The 20,311-nt window shown below is 42.3% G+C and overlaps 1 protein-coding gene across 3 annotated transcripts in view; it reads right to left on the bottom strand.

Annotated features, from left to right (window-relative positions):
- ICE2 (interactor of little elongation complex ELL subunit 2) overlaps positions 1 to 20,311 on the bottom strand; it is an 825,537-nt gene that overhangs the window by 436,922 nt on the left and 368,304 nt on the right. For all 3 annotated transcript variants that reach the window (XM_085648299.1, XM_085648300.1, XM_085648301.1), the window contains one exon: positions 2,298 to 2,420. In XM_085648299.1, coding sequence (XP_085504425.1) covers positions 2,298 to 2,420 — 123 coding nt within the window. The remainder of the gene's footprint in view (positions 1 to 2,297; positions 2,421 to 20,311) is intronic.

Here is a 20,311-nt window from a genome sequence, read left to right as displayed (position 1 = left end):
GGGGCGTGTCCTTGCTCTTGTGCTGTTTTTGCTGTACATTAATAGGCTTGAAGCAGCTTTAATTAAGCAGGGCAGGGATATACCCATGGTTAAGAATAAGGCTTATGTCAATAACAGAACAGTAGATTATGAGGGCTGTCTGGAAGTCCCTGTAGGTAGAAGTATAATGAATACTTATTTTAGTAAAATCAAAAGGTCATGGCTGGCCTCAAAAGGCAAGTATGTAACAAAATTGCAGGTAAAGGAATGCAAAACAAGCATTGGCAATGCCGCTAGGACTGGCTTTAAAGAAATGCTGTATGGTAATGTGATGCATTACAAGTAAATAGCATGGGAATGATATATATTTATGTAGAAGCAAAGAACTGTAGAATAATATTGGTGTTGGCTAAAAGGTCAAACGACAGCTGCACTGTCAAGCCAGACCTAAACATCCATGTAGGTTAATGAATGCCCTTCTCCCATCTGTGCTGCAGCTAGAGAAAAACACCATAAATGAAATAGGTACAGATACTTCCCTTATCGTGGTCATGCTTGATCCGTCTGCAGCATTCGATACTGTCTCACAGGAAAGGATGGTTCAGCGTCTGCAGCAAGCTAGGGTTAGCGGGACCACCCTGCAGCTTTTCCACTCTTTTCTATCTAAGAGGGTGAACATTTTAACCTGCTGCAGTTTCAAGGCAAAGGCTTTCAGCCTCCCCTGTGGGGTGCCTTAGGGCTCATTCTTGAGCCCAACCCTCTTTAATCTGTATGTTGCCCATCTAGCAAATCTGGTGCATTTGAGTTTCAAGTGCTGTCATATGCAAAGGATATTCATATTATTGTATCCACTCCCAACAACCTGTTTTTGGTTGTAGGGAGGTTCAACCAGTGTATGTCTAGCATTATCTGTTGGATGAAAGACAATTCTCTGATTATTAAAGCAGATAAGACTGAAGTGCTTGTGTTTGGCCCTTACAATTCTATCTGCTCGAACATCTGGTGGCTGGAAGCCTGTGGACCTCTCTCTAAGCCTTTCAAGTCAGCTAAAAACCTCAGGGTTATCTTTGACAATACTCAGAGTTTCAATGAACAGGTCAGTCACACTAACAGCACTTGCTTTTGCACTATTAGGACCCTGAAATAGGTCATTCCTTATATTCCACCGGAACTGCACCAGTCACTATCGCCCTTGTCAACTCACGGCTGGACTACTAATATCAACAGCTCCTTCCTGAAAAAACGCAAGGTTGCACAGAAAGTGGCAGCCCGCCTCATGCTGAACATTCCCAAACGACACCCTTTTAGAGATGGAATTTGTTCCCTTCATTGGCTTTCAGTCAGCAGGTGAATTTCCCTCAAGGCCCTTTGCTTAGTTTTAGAGGCTCTTCACCAAAGGGGCCCCATCCAAATGGATGCTCTTTTCCATTGGTACACTCCTGGCAGACCACTTGGATTCTCATGCTGTGAAAAATTAGGATCCCCAGATTTCTGAAGACTAGATGGGGTGGGCGTTCCTTCTCGGAGGCCGCAGCCAAACTATGGAACACTGCCTACTTACATTTCTGAAGCAGATTCTTTTCTGTCCCTTAAAAAGCATCTGAAAACCTGGCTTTTTTCATCTCAGAATCTCAGCTTGACTGCCTTGCTCTTGTTGATCTATATCTCCTGCTCAAGCACATTGGCACCTGCATGTTCTAGTGCGCTGTATAAATGTTAGCCCATCCTATCCAAGAGACACTATTCTAGAGACGTATCCTATCTAAGACACTTTAATTGCATTGTCACGTGTGCCCTGGAAACTTCAAGCTGAAGCAGCTGGATAAATAAAATGATCACAGCTGTGTGGGGGGCAAGCATGTTTTATTTCGTATGCACACAACTTCTGCCCAATCAACATATGGACTGACTGCTGTTTCCCAAATATGGGTGGAGCCAAAGCCCTTCTCTAGTGATACTCACTTAACTATGCTGCGCTGACAAGATAGACCATAAACAGAGCAAAGCAGTGTGACGTTAAGCTCCACCTGGATTAAGAAAACAGTTGTATAGACAACTGGAGAAGATTCAACTCAATATAAGCTTTATTCGATTTCACATGGTAAATCATAAAAGCATAACAATTCAATGCATTACACACATCGTTATGGAGAAGAGAAGATTCAAGATGGTGAAACCCTAAACAAATTGCATTAAGAAGATTTTACTTCTCAGTTTACATTTTATAGGAAAACAAAATGCATTCCCAACAAAGGCACTGACTGACTCATCCGGCTGGTATGGATGTAAAGCTGGATGTTAAGACTAGTGGTACTCACCTGCTGCTGAGCTGAAGCACGTTTCTCAACAGGCACAGAACTGGACACCGTTTTGTAATCCGCTGGAATTGGCAAGAGCGAAGGCATGACGGGAAAGCATACCTTAATAAAATATGTTTTGCCCTAAAACCACAAAACATACAAGAACAAAAGTCTTATTACTGCAATGCTTCATAGGTTATGAAATGTATTCATTCATAAATGACACTATACTTTGCATTTGTTCAACAACAAAAAGCTCAGATCTTAGCTGTTTATGTCTGCCATTTGGAGAAATGTAGCTTGCAGCATTATGTCCCCAGAATGTGAGGTGTTTTGCTATACTATGCATCTAGAAATGAAGAATAAAGGAGGCCCAGAAGTTGGCAAAAGTCAACCTTTCTGGCATTGACTGACAGCCTTTCGGCTTTGGTAATGCTTGTCTGGTTTTTATAAAACATCGTAGTGGTACCTGCAAGACCCTCGTCAACATTTAAAATACAAAAAGCAAAAATATTTTGGGGTGTCAAAAATCACGCGTTGTCACAAAAGATAGACCCTGATTCTGAAGCAAACTCCTTTGTGTGAGGATGTGTTCCTTGTGAAAGAATAGAGTGCCATCGCTCACAGTGAAGTTAGCCAACGCCTGAAGTGGGCTGACCCACTGCTCCATGCTGTATGCGTTTTTTAAACTTTTGAATTCAGTTACTGAATTACACTACTAGACCAAATATACATCAAACAAATTGACAACTCATTAAATTGTTTATTTAATTAACAGAAAATATGTAGAAATAGAAATTCGAATAGGAATGTTGGTGCTCTATTTTTAAAAGACTAAGCAAAATGCTAGACTCTAGCATATCACTGTCTTTTTCTCTCCTAAAGCATGTTTTTTTTAGTCAGTGCATACCAGTGCTTCGACTTTGGCCACCAACTGTCCATACTAGATTCCGTTTACTGTATTTTACGCTGCTCCTTCAAATCAAGATAAGTATCAATTTAATTTTTATATTCTAATTCTAAATTCCTTTACATTTATATAGTGTTTTCAATTTTGTTGTATGCACTCACACATATATATATATATTACCTACTGGCGGTCGCCAGTAGGTAGTTATAGTTAGGACCCCTTTTCCATAGGAAATCCGCAACATTCTATTTTGAATAACTTTGGCGCCGGTCGATGAATCCTCGCGAATTTCTCAAAATAGGTGGGGCGCTACGCTCCGCTCCTACCCTGAAAGTCTCGGGGGGATTCGTCAAGCGGGGGCTGAGATAAAAGGGGGATCCCAAAACGCGTTTTTCCCATGCATTTTTCCATAGGACCTTTAGACAGAGCTACAGCCCGAACGGCTGAACAGAATTACTAGAAATTTGGCAGAGAGGTAGTCCCTAGGTCAAGGAAGTGCCTTTTGTAGGTTTGGTGTAAATCTGTTCAGTAGATTCTGAGAAAATAGCCTTTAAATCAATATATATATCTGAGCCCGCTTACGGTACGCTTACCGTACGCTTACCGTACGCGTACGGTGGCGTGCGCGAGCGCGATTCTGATTGGCTCTTAGATCTTAGTAAACATTCGAATCGGTCGAAACCAGGAAGCGGCGTCCGCCATTTTGTCTCTCGCACTGAGTGTTATTTATCAAACATGATGCCCAAAAACATGTTACGGGGCTGTTTTGACAACTCCCTCCCACACAGTCATGTTGAGGGAGTCCCCAAACATCCCCCAAGAGCAAAAACGGTTATATTTTTTTTTCGGCAATTTCGCCGAGTACGCTTACCGTACGCTTACCGTAAGCGTACGGTAATGAAATAGAAATAAAAAAAACACTATCCACACTTACCCCACCCCCTGTGCTTTTGGTGGCAGCAGGCCACCAAATGTACTGGGCTTATCGTTTCCGAAAACACTATCAACACTTACCCCACCCCCTGTGCTTTTGGTGGCCGAAGGCCACCAAATGTACAGGGCTTATTACTTTATAAAAAAAACATGAAATTATAAAATCGAAATAAAAAAAACACTATCCACATTGACCCCTCCCCCTGTGCTTTTGGTGGCCGAAGGCCACCAAATGTACAGGGCTTATTAAAGTTGATAAAAACCGTGCACGGAACGAACTGCGTTAAGTGGGCGCGCACGCCTCGAATGGCGTAAAGTAACTTAGCATTTAAAAAACCGTACAAATTCACTGAAAAAACCATAGGTTTCACACACGTTATAGTTAGGAATTAGCATTTAAAAAACCTTGCAAATTCACTGAAAAAACCATAGGTTTCACACATGTTATAGTTAGCGGAAATTTTACTGATAAAAAACCAATGAAATTGCCCAGTTATAGTTAGTGCTGGCAACTATAACTCACGCGACCGCAATCTTCTGCTGATGACATATGTGTCTTTATAAAAAAAAATATTTGTAATATATGTATAGCTAAAAATGTATGGAAGAAGACATGGGCAAATAAGTGTCTAAATACAGTATTAGCATCAGCAGAAGATTGCGGTCGCGTGAGTTATAGTTGCCAGCACTAACTATAACGGGGCAATTTCATTGTTTTTTTATCAGTAAAATTTCCGCTAACTATAACATGTGTGAAACCTATGGTTTTTTCAGTGAATTTGCAAGGTTTTTTAAATGCTAATTCCTAACTATAACGTGTGTGAAACCTATGGTTTTTTCAGTGAATATATATATATATATACACACACACACACACACACACGCACATTATTAATCTACTAGTATTATTAAATGTTTTTTGCACTCATCAACCACCTGTGAACAACACAGCAGATGAAAAGGGTTGGCTGAAAGCCCCTAAAAGTTTATTATATAATTTGACTAAAATGCAACGGTCGTGGCTAACGCCGGACCGAAAATTATTTATATATATATATATATTATCTACTGGCGGTCGCCAGTAGATAGTTATAGTTAGGACCGTGTTTCCATAGGAAATCCGCAACATTCTATTTGGAATAACTTTGGCGCCGGTCGACGAATCCTCGCGAAATTTTCAAAACTAATGGGGCGCTACGCTCCGCTCCTACCCTGAAAGTCTCGGGGGGATTCGTCAAGCGGGGGCTGAGAAAAAAGGGGGGTCCCAAAACGTGTTTTCCCCATGCATTTTTCCATAGGACCTTTAGACACAGCTACAGCCCGAACGGCTGAACAGAATTACTTGAAATTTGGCAGAGAGGTAGTCCTCAGGTCAAGGATGTGCCTTTTGTAGGTCTGGTGTAAAACTGTTCAGTAGGTCCTGAGAAAATAGCATTTAAATCAATATATATATCTGTAAGCGCGCTCCGTGCGCTTACCGTAAGCTTACCGTACGCGTACGGTGCCGTGCGCGAGCTCAATTCTGATTGGTGGTTACATGACTGTAAACATTCGAATCGGTCGAAATCAGGAAGTGTCGGCCGCCATTTTCTGGCTCTCGCACTGAGAAACAAAGGTGGGGAACGTGAAACGGGGGCAACGAAGAGAGTTGCAGACCCCCTAGTGTTTGTCAGGGGGTCCAAGAAGGACCCAAAAGTACGAAAAATAAATTTAATAATTTTTTTAAAAAAATCGCGGGGTACGCGTACGGTAAGCTTACCGTACGCGCACGGCCAAATAAATAAAAAATAAAAAATAAAGAAGTATCAATCACATTTATTAAATAAATTAAAGGACCCACAAGGGAGAAAAAACCAAATGTTACTGCGTAAAAAAAGGCGAGGCGCGCACGGCATGCACTGCGCACCGAGCGCCCACAGCGTGCGCACGGTGCGCGAAGCGCACCGTGCGCGCAGGGTGTGCGCATAGTGAAAAACCAGAAAAAAAATAAAAAATAAATACATAACTTAGCATTTAAAAAACCGTACAAATTCACTGAAAAAACTATAGGTTTCACACACGTTATAGTTAGGAATTATCATTTACAAAACCTTGCAAATTCACTTAAAAAACCATAGGTTTCACACATGTTATAGTTAGCTGTACATTTCACTCGTAAAAAACCAATGAAATTCCACGTTATAGTTAGAACAGGTAACTATAACTTGCGCGACCGCAATCCACAATGTGTAATTTCAGATGTCATCATTGATGTCATGAGTGATGTCACTGACCATGTCATGAGTGATGTACTATGTGACGTCATCAGCAGTTTATTGTGGGCGCGCAAGTTATAGTTACCTGATCTAACTATAACGTGGAATTTCATTGGTTTTTTACGAGTGAAATGTACAGCTAACTATAACATGTGTGAAACCTATGGTTTTTTAAGTGAATTTTATATATATATATATATCCATCGAACAGGAACCCATAAATGAAGACTCCCAGAGAATAATGCTGCTCACGTTTCTTTATTTCATATTTGGCACCCTGCCAGCAGGACCCAGTTCATGGAACGAAACACCATTCCGTTTCGCCAGACGCGTTTCAGGATGTGCTCCTTTCTTCAGTGGCATTTATAACGGGTATAAGGAAGCGCTGCTGATCGCACACAAATAATTACCAACACCTGTCTCAGTGGGCGCAGCCATCAGGGGCTTCTGGATGATGTAGTGCGTTGCCGTGACTCCAAGTGGATGCGCCTTCAATGTCCCGAAATTAAAACAATAATTGGTGTCAAAGTCCTGAAGGGGTCCTGCCCCGCTTTGTGCATGCCAAATAAGAGCAGTTGCAGCTGACACCACCCTGCAAGGCGCCAGCTGCTCTCTGTCGCGACTATGGTAGCACCTTCGTGGTGCCGTCTCGGACCTGCAAAACAAGCGGTGAGCTTCACTTAAAGACCGGGTAGGCCACGTAAATCCATCGAACAGGAACCCATAAATGAAGCCTCCCAGAGAATAATGATGCTCACGTTTCTTTATCTCATATTTGGCACCCTGCCAGCAGGACCCAGTTCATTGCACAAAACACCATTCCGTTTCGCCAGACGCGTTTCAGGATGTGCTCCTTTCTTCAGTGGCATTTAAAACGGGTATAAGGAAGCGCCATAAATAAAGCCTCCCAGAGAATAATGTTGCTCACGTTTCTTTATTTCATATTTGGCATTTTCACATCAGCAGCGCTTCCTTATACCCGTTATAAATGCCACTGAAGAAAGGAGCACATCCTGAAACGCGTCTGGCGAAATGGAATGGTGTTTTGTTCCATGAACTGGGTCCTGCTGGCAGGGTGCCAAATATGAAATAAAGAAGCGTATATATATATATATATATATATATATATATATATATATATATATATATATATATATATATATATATATATATATATATATATATACATACACACACACACATACACATGTTGGGCACCATAAACATACACAACTGTAGCAAACTCAAGTAGCACAAATCCACAGACATGTGTTGTAAACCGTGTACATGCCGAAGCTGTACAGCTGAAGTTTAAAACATATGTTACTGGGAAAACAGCGCATCTTTTCAAAGTGTTGCTAACGCTGCCACATGTTGTTCCCGTCTCATCCCTTAGTTTGAAATATGGAAGGGCAGACAGACTTTTACTGTGTCTGGGAATATTAATTTTATTTGGAATCTTTCTTACATGGGGAGTCAGTGCAGCCACTTTAAACGTATAGAACCCCCCGGCCCCACCTACCACGAGTGAGGCCTTTCATTAACTCTGTTGCTACCTTCGAATTGTACCTGGCTGATGAGCCTTATAAAGGTGAAATTGATCCTGGGTTGTTTGTGATCTGGTTCATGGAGGACCTGGCCTGGCTGTTCGGGCTAAACAGTTCCTATTGGAGCATGGTCAAGACTGATTTGCAAATGGCTGGGCCCAACCTAAGGTGGCAATGTGAGCAAAAAAAAGATGGGCTGGCATCCGGCCCAGAGTTTTTACCAGTGGGCAAAATTAATTTGAGCATTCCATCAATCACTTTTTGTACACTTCAGCTACTTTAGAACTCGGCTCCTGAGCTTCTTTTCAAAACTGTAGTCTTGCTTCTGCTCCTGTCCCATTACACATTTGACACCACTGACAGCAGGATTTACAGCGTGGCTCGGCACAAATGGTATATAGTCTTCTTTGAGGGTGATCTATTACACCAAAAGTAAGCATGGCTTTTCTGTTTCTGTAATCATTAAGTACATGCACTGGGTCCACAATGTTAAACACTGCTAAGCAGTCATGAGATCAGATATTTATGCTAAGAGATTTCAAATTCCCAGCCAAGCTTTGACTCCATTTAATTACAGTTTAACAACAACAAATTAATGAATGCCCTAGAGTCTATTAATTACTGCTGCATTGCCGCCTTTGTACTGCTGTCCAAAATAAATGTGAACTCTTGGCTTGGCGCCCGACTCGAATGGCGGCGTTCATATAATGCTCCGTGGAATGGGCCGAGGCATCCACATTTGTCGGCTCGTCACTTGAATTTGGTGAGCAGCTTTGGACTTCGGAGGATGCACTGACCTACGCTGTCTTTGTTTTATGACATTTTTCAGCCGGCATCACCGAAAAATCAGCGGGTCACGCTCAGCGTTTCAGAAGCGCTGACTGCAGCCGCCATTTTGCCTGCGACATTCTTTTAATGAGGAGATAATCCAGTGAAAAAAGTATGGCGCGTTTCTGCTTCTGGCGTCTCTTTTCCTCCTGGCATTTTGTGTACATGGCAAGAAGAGGTTTCTAGACCTATGAAGCCTTATGTGCACTAATATTTGCCTAAGATGGTTTGCATACTGCCACATATTGTTCTCTCCTGCTTTGCTCCTCACAAACTTTGTCCTGGATATTAATTTATAACGAGGCTCTTGTTGCTGTGCCTGAAGAGAGCCTCGCTTCTGGTGAGTGTCTGAGGTGAAGCACGTTTGGCTGTTGTGTTTTCAGATTCCATGCAGGCTTTTTATGTTTTTGAGAAAACAGGGTCATGATTATTAAAGCTTTCACTGAAGACGAGAAGCTGTCTTAGTCATTCTACCAGCAACAGGGAAAGTATTATATGAAGTATCCTTTAGACACTGGTACTTTTCAGAAGAGGAGCTCCTGCCATAATCCTTTCTGTGCTGGTACGGATATGAAAGCCTACTTGCAAGACCCTCCTCATTTCCTAACCTTTTTCTGCTGTTTACCCTGCTTGAACTGATTCTTGTTGCGGCTCACTTATTTATACCTCCTCACAAGGTCTGGTTTTGTCTTCATTGGAACATAATAATACTAGGTCTCAACACATCATTTTTGTGTCTCTCTTATGGGAAGATTGAAAAAGCTGGGCTCCTCTGTGCCACATATCACGCATACGTTTATTGAGAACTTTAACATTTTCTCTGAATTCTCTAAGATGGAAAATTCGTTGTCATCTGTTTCCAAGGCTTCCTCTCCTCTGAACGCAGGAACTTCTGCGACTGGTAAAGTCACCACCAAGAGACTGAAGAAAGATCCACCATCTCCATCCAATGCATCTTCACCTGTATCTTTAGAAGTATTGTTGGAAGAGATCAGGGTACTTCGCCCCTTTATGGAAGATACCTCTACCAAGCTGCAATTCTTAACAGAAAATTGGTCTCAGATGAATGAGCGTCTTACTACAGTGGAATAGAGTGTCTCTTTCTTCACTCATACGCATGAGAGGGGTCAATACCCTACAATCGCAGATTTCATCGCTACAACAGCAGGTTGGGATTTGGAAAACAGAAAAAGAAGGAACAATCTTTGCATTTACAGATTGCCGGAGGGATCAGAGGGGCCAGATCCTTTGTCTTTCTTCAAATCTTTTCTTCCTAAACTATTGCATCTACCTGAAGAAACGTCACTCAATATTAAGCGAGCATATAGACTTGGTCATCAACGTGCTGATACCTCCTCTTCTCGGAGACCAAGAGGGGTCATCATGTATTTCCTCAAATATACAGATCTCCTCAAAGTACTTTCAGCAGCCAAGTCTATTCAACGTATCTCTTGGTCCGGTTCAACATTATTTTTTACTCAAGATTATGCTAGGTCCACAGCAAACAGGCACAAATAATTTTTGAACATGAGACCTGCTCTATGTGCTATGGGTGCTAGATATGGCCTCTTCTATCCCTGCCTATTTAAGGTTACTTATAACAAACAACACGACGACTTATGAGGATCCTGTCAAATTGCAAAGTTTTATCAATTTTACCAAAACTGACTCTATGGATTTTTTCCTGAGCTTCGTCTTCTCAAGCTGTTTAATTTGTTCTCTTGTTTATTGTAATCTTTCCTCTTCTTGGTTTTATTGGGTTTTTTTTTTTAGATTTTAGTGTCTAATACTTCTATTTACACTATTTGTTTGTTTTTGGTCATTCGTTTTGTTGGATTTTTCTATGATATTGTGATTATATTATGCTTGTTCTATTTCCTTGCTATGATAAATATTTTTGTCCTTTCCTTTTTTTCTCTTCTTCCCCCCTCTTCTTTAAAGGTTCTTTGATGTTCGCATTTATTATGCTCCCTCACCCTATTTTAATTGCTGTGGTTTGTTCTTGTCCTCGTTTCGTGTGAGTCTGGACGCGCCATTCGTTCTTCGTGGCTTCACCCCCCCCCCCACTCCTTTGTGACGTCTTTTGATTTAGGTACGTTGTATCTTTTTCATTGTCATTCTTTTTTTCCCCGTCTTCTTTTCTTCTTGTTTCCTATCTTCGGATTTCTTCTTCTACTTTTTTCCTCTTCATTCCTCTTTTGGTTCACTACTATGTCCTCACATGCATATCTATTTTGCTCAGTTCTCCTTTTCTATTGTCTTTTCTATTGTCAACATCTTCTTCCCTCTTCTTTTCTCTCTCTTTTTCCTTCTTGCTGCATCTCAATTTTCTACTTAAATCTCTCATTTCCTGCTCTTCTTGGTTTCTTATCTCAAGCTCACGTTCATATCTTTTGTTCTTCATTTCTCTCTGTCATTATATCTTATGCTTTTATAGTTGGAATGTTACATATTTTACCCTATGTTCTTTGAAGGTCATTGTAGGCCTTCTTTTTTTCTTGTCCCTTTATTTTTATGTTCCTGCAAACCATACCATGGAGGTCTGAATTCTCCCATCAAACGGCAACTTGTTTTAACGCACTTATCCAAACTGGGAGTGGATATTGTTTTCTTGCAGGAATCTCACTTGAATGTTTTAGAATCCTTGAAGTTGAAGAGGGGATGGGTTGGGAGTGTTTTTTACTCTCCAGCGGACGGTAAACACAATGGAGTTATTACTCTTTGTCATAAATCGTTAAATATTAGTTTGCTTTCTCAACAATCTGATGAGGTGGGTAGATGGTTATACACTAAATTGCAAATCGGAGGTGTTCCAATGTTTTTATTTAATGTTTACGCTCCCACTGATGGTGATCCATTGTCTTGGTCTTCAATATCTCAGCAAATTTCCTCAGGAATTGATGATAATTTTATCCTCGCTGGTGATTGTAACCAAGTGATGAATTCCTTCATAGATCGAAACTCACTGGTTTCTTTTAAACCACATAAAGTCCATAAATTATTACTCAGACCATCCAGCAATATGAACTCATAGATGCTTGGAGAATTTGCAATCCCACCACTAGAGAATTTACGTTTTTCTCCCCAGCCCACCAAACTCAATCTAGATTGGATTATTTCTTTGTTTCACATAACATATCCCAAACTTTGAATAGCGCTGATATTGGCTCTATTTTGATCTCAGACCATGCCCCTATTTCCATTCAATTGGATATAGTTTCAAAATCTAATTTACCTAGAAGAGGGCGATTTAATAACTCACTTCTTCTATATCTAAATTTTCAATCCTCTTTTGTTTCCTTTTTCAATGATTATTTTTCTTTAAATCAAACTGATAATCCTCATTTTTCTTTAATTTGGAATGCATTCAAAGCAGCTGCTAGAGACTTCATCATTGGTTTTGTCTCTAGAAAATGTAAAAATTCCCACAAGGCAATCAGTGATCTTTTGGTCGAGATAAAGAGATTGGAACACTCCTATTACTCCTCAAAATCCCAAAACTGTCCCTCACAACTTAAGGCTAAATTTCAAGTTAACAAGGAATCAACAGATAATGCCTCACTATATTTGTTGAAGTCCAGCGCAAAGTTTTATGGTGGTCAGAATAAGGCTGGCAAACTTTTGGCAAATTATTTAAAAATTAAACATAATAGGTTTGACATTGAAGCTATTTTCGAAGAACAAAACACACTACGAACTAAGGACCCAAAGATACTTAATGAAGTCCTTCTTTTCTATAAAACACCATACTCTCCTGAAACCACACCCTCAGAATCTGATATTACACAATTTCTTTCAGGTATCCATAAATAGTTTAATACTAAAATTGATTTTACCCCCTTAGAAGCGGATTTATCAGAACAGGAGCTTCTCAGTGCTTTACAATCACTTAAGAAGGACAAAGCTCCGGGACCTGATGGATTTACAGTTGAATTTTTCACCCACTTCGCTCCAATCCTTCTTCCTAAGCTACTCAATCTCTTAAATCTCTTTATAAAATCAGGAGAATCCTCAGGTTCCTTTTTAGAAGCTCTAATATGTCTAATACCCAAAGAAGGGAAAGATTTGAAATATTGCAAGAACTACAGACCCATTTCTCAATATTGATTATAAAAAAAATTCTAAAGCCCTAGCTATTCGTCTTGAATCCTTTCTCCCACGATTATTGGGCGCAGAACAATCTGGCTTTATTAAAGGCCGTCTCATTTCTGATAATACTCGTTTCTTTTTGATATTTTATCAAAAGCCCCACACTTACCCTATCCATTAGCTGCAATAGCATTTTTTGCCGAGAAGGCGTTTAATTGAGTCAATTGGTCGTACCTCTTTCACACATTGAAATGGTTCGGTTTTGGCTCAAAAATCACTTCTCTGATTTCTCTCCTATATTCTAATCCACGAGCAGCCGTCTTTGTGAATGGTACTTCATCTCCCTATTTTGAATTATAAAGGGGGGTGCGTCGGGCGGCCCGTTATCTCCGTTCCTTTTTAATCTAGCCCTGAAACCGTTTTTGTCCAAAATTCATCAAAATGATCATATAAAGGGTTTTGAAACTAAGGACACTCAAACTAAGTTAGCAGCTTATGCTGATGACAAATTGTTTCTTTCTGAACCTCAATCTTCTGTCCCTGCTTCTTTACAAGAAGTGGAACTTTTTGCCTCTGTCTCTGGTTATGAACTTGAAATCGATAGAAGTATGAAATATTGCCTCTAACTAAATATACTTTAAAAGATGATTTCAGCTCTTCCAATTTTGCTTGGAACTCACATCACATTAAATATTTGGGTCTTTACTTTACCCGTGATTAACATTCTGACCACTCAGCCCGAGCAACATGGCTGATGGAGCTGCACAGACAGCTATAGAGGAGATGGGCTCTGGCTGCCACCTACCCAGCCGGACATCAGGCACAGTTCTCCTCGTCTCTCCATTGTGTCTCCGTCCTCCTCCGCCTTCCGACGAATCGCCGATGTTTTGCCGATGATGGAGCCAATTTTCAACTCGGCCGATCATCCCTCCCGGACATCCCTTTGTCTTCTCTGGGTGTCTGCCCTTTGCCCTCATCTACCTTCCGGTCGCTCCTCTGCTGCTATGCATTCCCACTACAGTCAACTTCGCATGTGGATTGCCTTGATTCGAAGGCCTGGCTTGTCTACTGTTGTGGCTGCCCTGACCCCCAGATGTGTTTTTTCCCCGGTCGGAGTGGTTAGGAGAGTGCAGACTCCCTGTCTGCGACCCCTCTCTCCCAAGGACTGCTCCTCTTTTGATCCAGGAATAGGGACTGCCCTGGTCCACTATTTTAGCCCTTCTGGGCTGCAGCATGTGCGCTTGAGTTGTTTTCTCCTGACTTGGCCGCATTTTGCCTGCTGAGACGCTACTGCCCCATGGCCTGGATGTCTCCCATGACGATCGGAGCGTGAGCGGCGACTCTCTCTGGTTGTCTGCCCTCCTGACCCCGAGGAGGCTGATTGTTCTTGAGTTCACCTGCTTGCTGTGCTGGAGAGACTGTGGGGCCGAACCCAGGGACCTCCGGTCTTGGTGGTGCCGATCGTCTGTAGGGATCGCCGCTTGCGGGTGGTCTATGTCCTGAGGACGCCAGGCACGTTGACCCACTTCTGGACGTTTTCCATCTCTTGGTGATGGCGAGCATTCCATGGATCACCACATGAAACCTGGCTTCGGACTCACCCGGCAACCTAGTTTTGCGCCTTGTGGTAAACTCTCCCGTATTGAGCATTGCAGACATCTTGTCGGTGGGGATGGTGTGGTTTGTGTCTTCATCCACTGTCCCTCTCTGCAGCCTGGTCTCTCATACTCGGTGATGGTTGCTGGCCCTTGCTTGCCACGCTGCCGTTTTACCGACCTGATCAAGATTCTACCCACATGACCTGTTTGGGACCCTGTTTATTATCCTCTTATTTTCAGGTTTGCAGGACTCTTTTTGAATTAAGAACTTCTTCAGTCTCTCTCACCTTCCCCTTCCACCCCTTTGTTCATAATTTTCATACTTTTGTACCGCTGCTTTACTATTGCCTTTATATATGATTTTTCTACGTAATTTTAACCTGATCTGCTTTCCTACTCCTTTACTTTTCCCCCACTACTCTCTGCGCACCATAGGACTTGTTTTCTATAATATTGACTACTCTAGTAAGGTATGTAATTATATAACACGGTTTTTCTCTATGCCTTGATTTGCTCTTGTAACTGATGTAACTTTGCAACATTGTTTATTTCTAATGCTAACCTCATGCAAAGCGCTCTGATACCTCCGGGTCTAGCCAGCGCTACATAAAACTCTTCAAATAAATAAATACCCCTTTAATTTTGACAACATTATCCCTGTGCATCTATCTTTAACTCCAATTTCCCTTTCTCTATAACACATTTATTTCTGAGTAGTTCATCTCCTATCTGGAAGGATCACGTTTCCAATATAAAGATTGTGGACTTACTGTTGGCAGTTGCCTTACAACAGATCACCAAAAATTGGAAATATCTATCGAAACTTTCTTTCCAGGCTTGGTGGTATGCAGTATGTTATCATCACAGATTGGAAACAGCATTTGTTCATTCTATTCATTTAGCCATGAAGCACTTAAATTTATGGCCACCTGTTACATCGTTCATTGACTGCAGTGCTAAACGCTCTTTTTCTTTATCTCCAGCTCCACAAGAAGTTGTTCGGCCTCCTTGATATTCCATATCTTAGATAATGTTATTTTATAATAAGTTGTTATCTTTCGGCAAATGTTAAGTTACTATAAAGTTGTTATATGCATTGCAATACTTTACAGGTACATTAATATTTTATTGCTTTCGCATTCCAACCTAGACATGTTTATATGACATTTTTGTATTTTCTATGTTCTCCTTTTCTGTTTTTTCCCCCCCTTTCCTTTGCATTCTTTATAATGTACTGTACTGTATCACTTGTTATCTTACTAAACTTACTTTTTGAACAAAAAATAAATGTGAACTCTTGAATATTAACAAAAAAGGTCCTAGTATTTACTGCACCTTCTATCTTAGCAGCCAGTTTCTGGTGCTCTCTTTCTCTCCTGGAATACTGCACACACAGTCCCAAAACTTGAGTTTGAGTGGTGCGCCTTCAATAGGAACATTGACATTTTACTACACTTCTTATGTGCTAAATTTCCAAAAACCTTGCTAAAATAGATGCCCCAAGGGAGGCCCTACCATATGCATAAAACAGGATAATTATTTTGTAGTTAGGACACTTGTAACAAAAACTGGCCATCTCCAGAACCTTCATCTCACTTTTTCTACATGGAACAAAGCTCAGTTTATATAATATTTATAAGAGGAAATGGGTGTATTATATGATGTGGCTGTGAGATCTCACTATGTAATACACTACCAACCCTTCTAGTACCAGTCAGGCTTCATTTATCAAACCTTAGCTCAATCCTGAGTTGCTGTGTTTTTAAGCAGTCAGGCTTCACCGAAGAAACAAGTGGATAGCATTGATACGAATATGACTTCTTTTCCCTCTTTCCCTCACCGCGCATGTTGTTACAACAACCGCGTTGTAACAACGCAATACCAACGACTTGCGGAGGGGGCGCTGGATGTTGGAACAGTATGATTTACTATTCCAACTCCAGTCTGTGCGGACAGTAGGGAAGGTGTTGGATTTTAAATCCAACACCTTCTCCCCCCTCCGCAAGTCGTAGTAACAACCTGCGGGGTAATGGTATTGCATTGTTACAACGTGGTCGTTGTAACGACCGCATTGTAACAACATGCGGAGCGACGGATGCGGGGTGACTGATGTTTACCCATTGAAACAGCACCAAAACCATTAAAGAATGTTACACGACTCAAGAAATATAACACCAATTTTTAAAAATAGATTAAATTTTTATGAATTTATCAACACCAAAACGAAAATGACCAGCAAGGCTGAAGGACCATTTACCTTAGCAGCAATATAAGCACTCTTCAGACCAGTTTAAGTGTCCTTTTTCTCTTGCCTTTGAACTTTCGAGTGGCCCTGGTGCAAGAGATAAAGGATGCTGTCGATGCTCAAGGATGCAGTAAATGCTCAAGGATACTGAAGATGCTGTGCGGTCAATGGAGGGCTTCCTGGGGCTACTCCTCAGTCCACAGTCCTGGTGGGGAAACTTTGGCCACAAGGGTCAATGTCCTTCAAAGTTCTTTGGTCCAGCAAAAGTCCAGTTGCCATTGGACTACAGGTCACTGAGGACAACACCACCAGCTGTAACCTTTTTTCAGCAAGAACTTTCCTTCTGGGTGACAAACTACACTCCGACAGCTCTGCGGGGTCCAGCAGATTCGGGTGCAACTTTTGAGCATGAGGTCTCAGTCTCCCAGACTGTGCAGCTACCAACCTGCCCAGGCAGGCTTCCTCAGCTTTTGTGACCCTGTGCTGAAAGCAGCAAATCAGCCAACTGACTTGTTAGTCTTGCTTCTGGCTGGACTCGGGACGACCTCTCCATTAGCAGGACACCACAAGCAGTTCTTTCTTCGCTGGCCCAAAGAGCAGCAGTGCTGTCCAACTTTGGTGCATTGTCTTTGCCGGTTTCAAGGCCATTTCTTTTTCAGTCTTCTCCTACGGTCCAAGCGAGATACGAGTTTTGGCTGTCAGGAGTGCCCCTCTTATGCCCAGAAAGTCACTAGCCAAAGGGCCACTTGGATCCCTCCTACTTGATGACAACATCCTGTGAAGTGTGGCATCCAGCAATCCCAGGGTACTCTATTCTACCCACTCTCTAAATGGCTGAACCCTTCTCTTATTGTGCAGAGCTCAGTAGCTCACCCTAGAGCCGTGGCTATCTGGGGACTACACGCCCATGGAAAAAAGGGGCTGGACATTGTTTTCGCCTCTCTGTTCCACACGCCAACCTGTCTACCCAGACAAAAGAGCGGCCCCTTGACTGTGTTCACCATTTGCCCTGCAAAGGTAGCTTCCCCTTTGAAGCGCACAATTTGGGCTAACACCCGTTGTGGCTTCCTTCCAGGTGGAGGTAACAACTCTTCAAGCTGCAGGCCTCTATAGTTACCCGTTCTTGGAGCCGCTGACATGTCTGCCTAGGTGGGCAGAAGGGTCTCTTGTGGCCAGCATCAGCAAATGGCCACTGGAAAACTTGGGCAACAGAGTTGCAACTTTCTAAATTTGCATTTGGCAACAAATTACAATATTTTCGACGTGAGCATCAAGTTGGACTTAATGCAACAAGTTGATACCTTGATGTTGGTTGTCCCATTCAGTAGTTAGCACAGCTGAGTTGTCAGCGTGTAACTCTGTACTCCCCAATGGGGCTGTCAGTCTCTCACAGTACAAACGACAATTGCAACCTTTTACTGTCCGAAAAATGTAAAACACATGATCTACTATTGAATATGCAGCACCCTGCCTTAGGACTCAGTTAACATCCTGGGGTGACTTACATATAGTAACAAGCATTGAAAATGCAATAGGTCTCGCCTTGGATTAAGTTAAAGCCATTTGCTTTGCGAATGGTATTGTATAGCAAAGCAAATGGCTTTATCTTAATGAAAGGCGAAACCTATTGCATTTTTAATGCTGGTTTTCCCTTGGGGAAAACTTCCGGAACACCCCTTAATAGAGATATTCAAATATTTGAAGAATATAAATAAAGATTTAAACACATGCATTGTTCAGATGAGTGATGTCAGCAGGCGGGATCATGGGAGCTTGCTGTGCAGAACTTTCCGTTCTGCTGCGAGCTGCATTTGTGTAGCAAAAGATTCACTAATCCTTCACAGCGGAGTGGGGCTGTGAGCAGTGACGTACCCCCCACCCCCCATGCTATGAATGGGGCAGTAATGGTGCACTAAAGTCAATGACGGGACAGTGACCTGCCTGTGACGGCAGCCGTTCCTCTCAGCATCTGAATTTGCAGTGTGTCGACACTGAGATCCCTGCCCCTTAAAGAAACAGAGCAGATAATGCCCCTTATAGTAAGCAGCCACAACAAAGAATTACACATTATGAATGGGAGGTGGGAGGCAGCATAAATCACTCGGTAGGACCGCTGTCAGCTCCTTCCAAGTCGGTACAGGCAGAGAGAGAGAGCTCTGAAGTTACCCCCTGCCCTCAAAGTGTGAATCCATGCCATACTTTTTGGCAGTAGGTGTGGTTGCAAAACATTGTGCACAACCATGTGCATTGCCACGAGTAAGCGCCCGCCACTAATTGTAGCATTTTTTTTTGTTTGCACTTTAATTTAATATGGCACAAACTCGTCCCGGAGATATTGGAGCGCTTTAAATGAACACCAGTTACGTTACACATGGACACGTTCATTTTTGGTACGCACGCGGAGATTAAACGATTTGCCCAAAATCACAGCATGTTAAGAGCGACGCTGAGATTCGAACCTGGTTCTCCAACTGCAAGTTCGGCAGCTCTGACCATTGCGCCACATGCTTCTCAGATTCGAACCTGGTTCCCTAACTGCAAGGTCGGCAGCTCTGACCACTGCGCCACACGCTTGGCTTTTTTTTCCTACCCTTTACTATGTGCCACGAATGCTCGCAGGTTCTCTTATAAAATGGACTGCAGCTGTGCGTACTTTTTCATCTAGCTTAGACAGTAAAAGCCGCTATGGATTTCTTTGTATAAACACCACGTATTGTGCCTTGAGATTTTTGTTGCCATGCTGCGTTCTGCGAAGAGAAGCTGCCCTTTTCGAGTAAAGTAAACAAGTCTGTAAGCGCTCGCCAGGCAGCCGCGGTTGATGCCGACTTTTCGCTTTTTCTGCCGTCTCACTTGGACGGCCTGCTTTCCTCTGATCTTTATGGTGCCATGTGTTTGGCCCCATAAAGATAAGAAACCATTTACTTCAGAAGGAAAGCAGGCGAAGCCGTCCAAGTGGGACGGCAGAAAAAGCCGAGCGAAAACGTCACCAACAGCTCTTTCCCAAAGGCTGGCCGCCGTTTAGCATAAACGGTAACGCCGGCCAATGGGAAAGAGGGGCGGGGCTTAAAGCCCTTTACTGAAAAATACCCAAAACGATAAATCTCGCCAGTGAGACTGCGCATGTGCGCAGCCTACGCTAGCGAGACCTAAAAAGGGAGATTGGCCTTTTCAGTTACTTTAAAAGGAAAAGTCGACTTAGCAGTTTTAAACTGTTCTACCAATCTTCAGTGGCAGGCTGGGAAACATACATACTGCAGCCCCTGGTACCATATACTAGGGACATGTAAGTAAGATAGCTCATGCAAATTGGGTATAGGCAAATCACACATACATACATACATGTTTAAGGGTCAGGGCACAGGGCACTGGCATTGAGGTCTGGTTAACAGGCCTCCGTACACTGTCAAAGTTGAAGAGCTAGCAGCATCGGCCAAAACTTTGGAGGTGACCGCACAAAAAGAGCCATTTTCCTAAAATTTATAACAGGAGTACTAAATTGGGACAGGACTCCTCTATATCACTGACACGACTAGTTGACGAAGATAGGTTCATATGCGCAGAGTCCACTAACTGTTCTATCATCTAACAGATGAGTTTAAAACTGCTGGATTTCCCTCCCTTAATGGA

Source organism: Triturus cristatus, chromosome 3_2, assembly GCF_964204655.1.
Source record: "Triturus cristatus chromosome 3_2, aTriCri1.1, whole genome shotgun sequence".
NCBI classification, from domain to species: domain Eukaryota; kingdom Metazoa; phylum Chordata; class Amphibia; order Caudata; family Salamandridae; genus Triturus; species Triturus cristatus.
The sequence above is the reverse complement of the archived record's forward strand: the minus strand, read 5'-3'. Positions and strand labels throughout refer to the sequence as shown.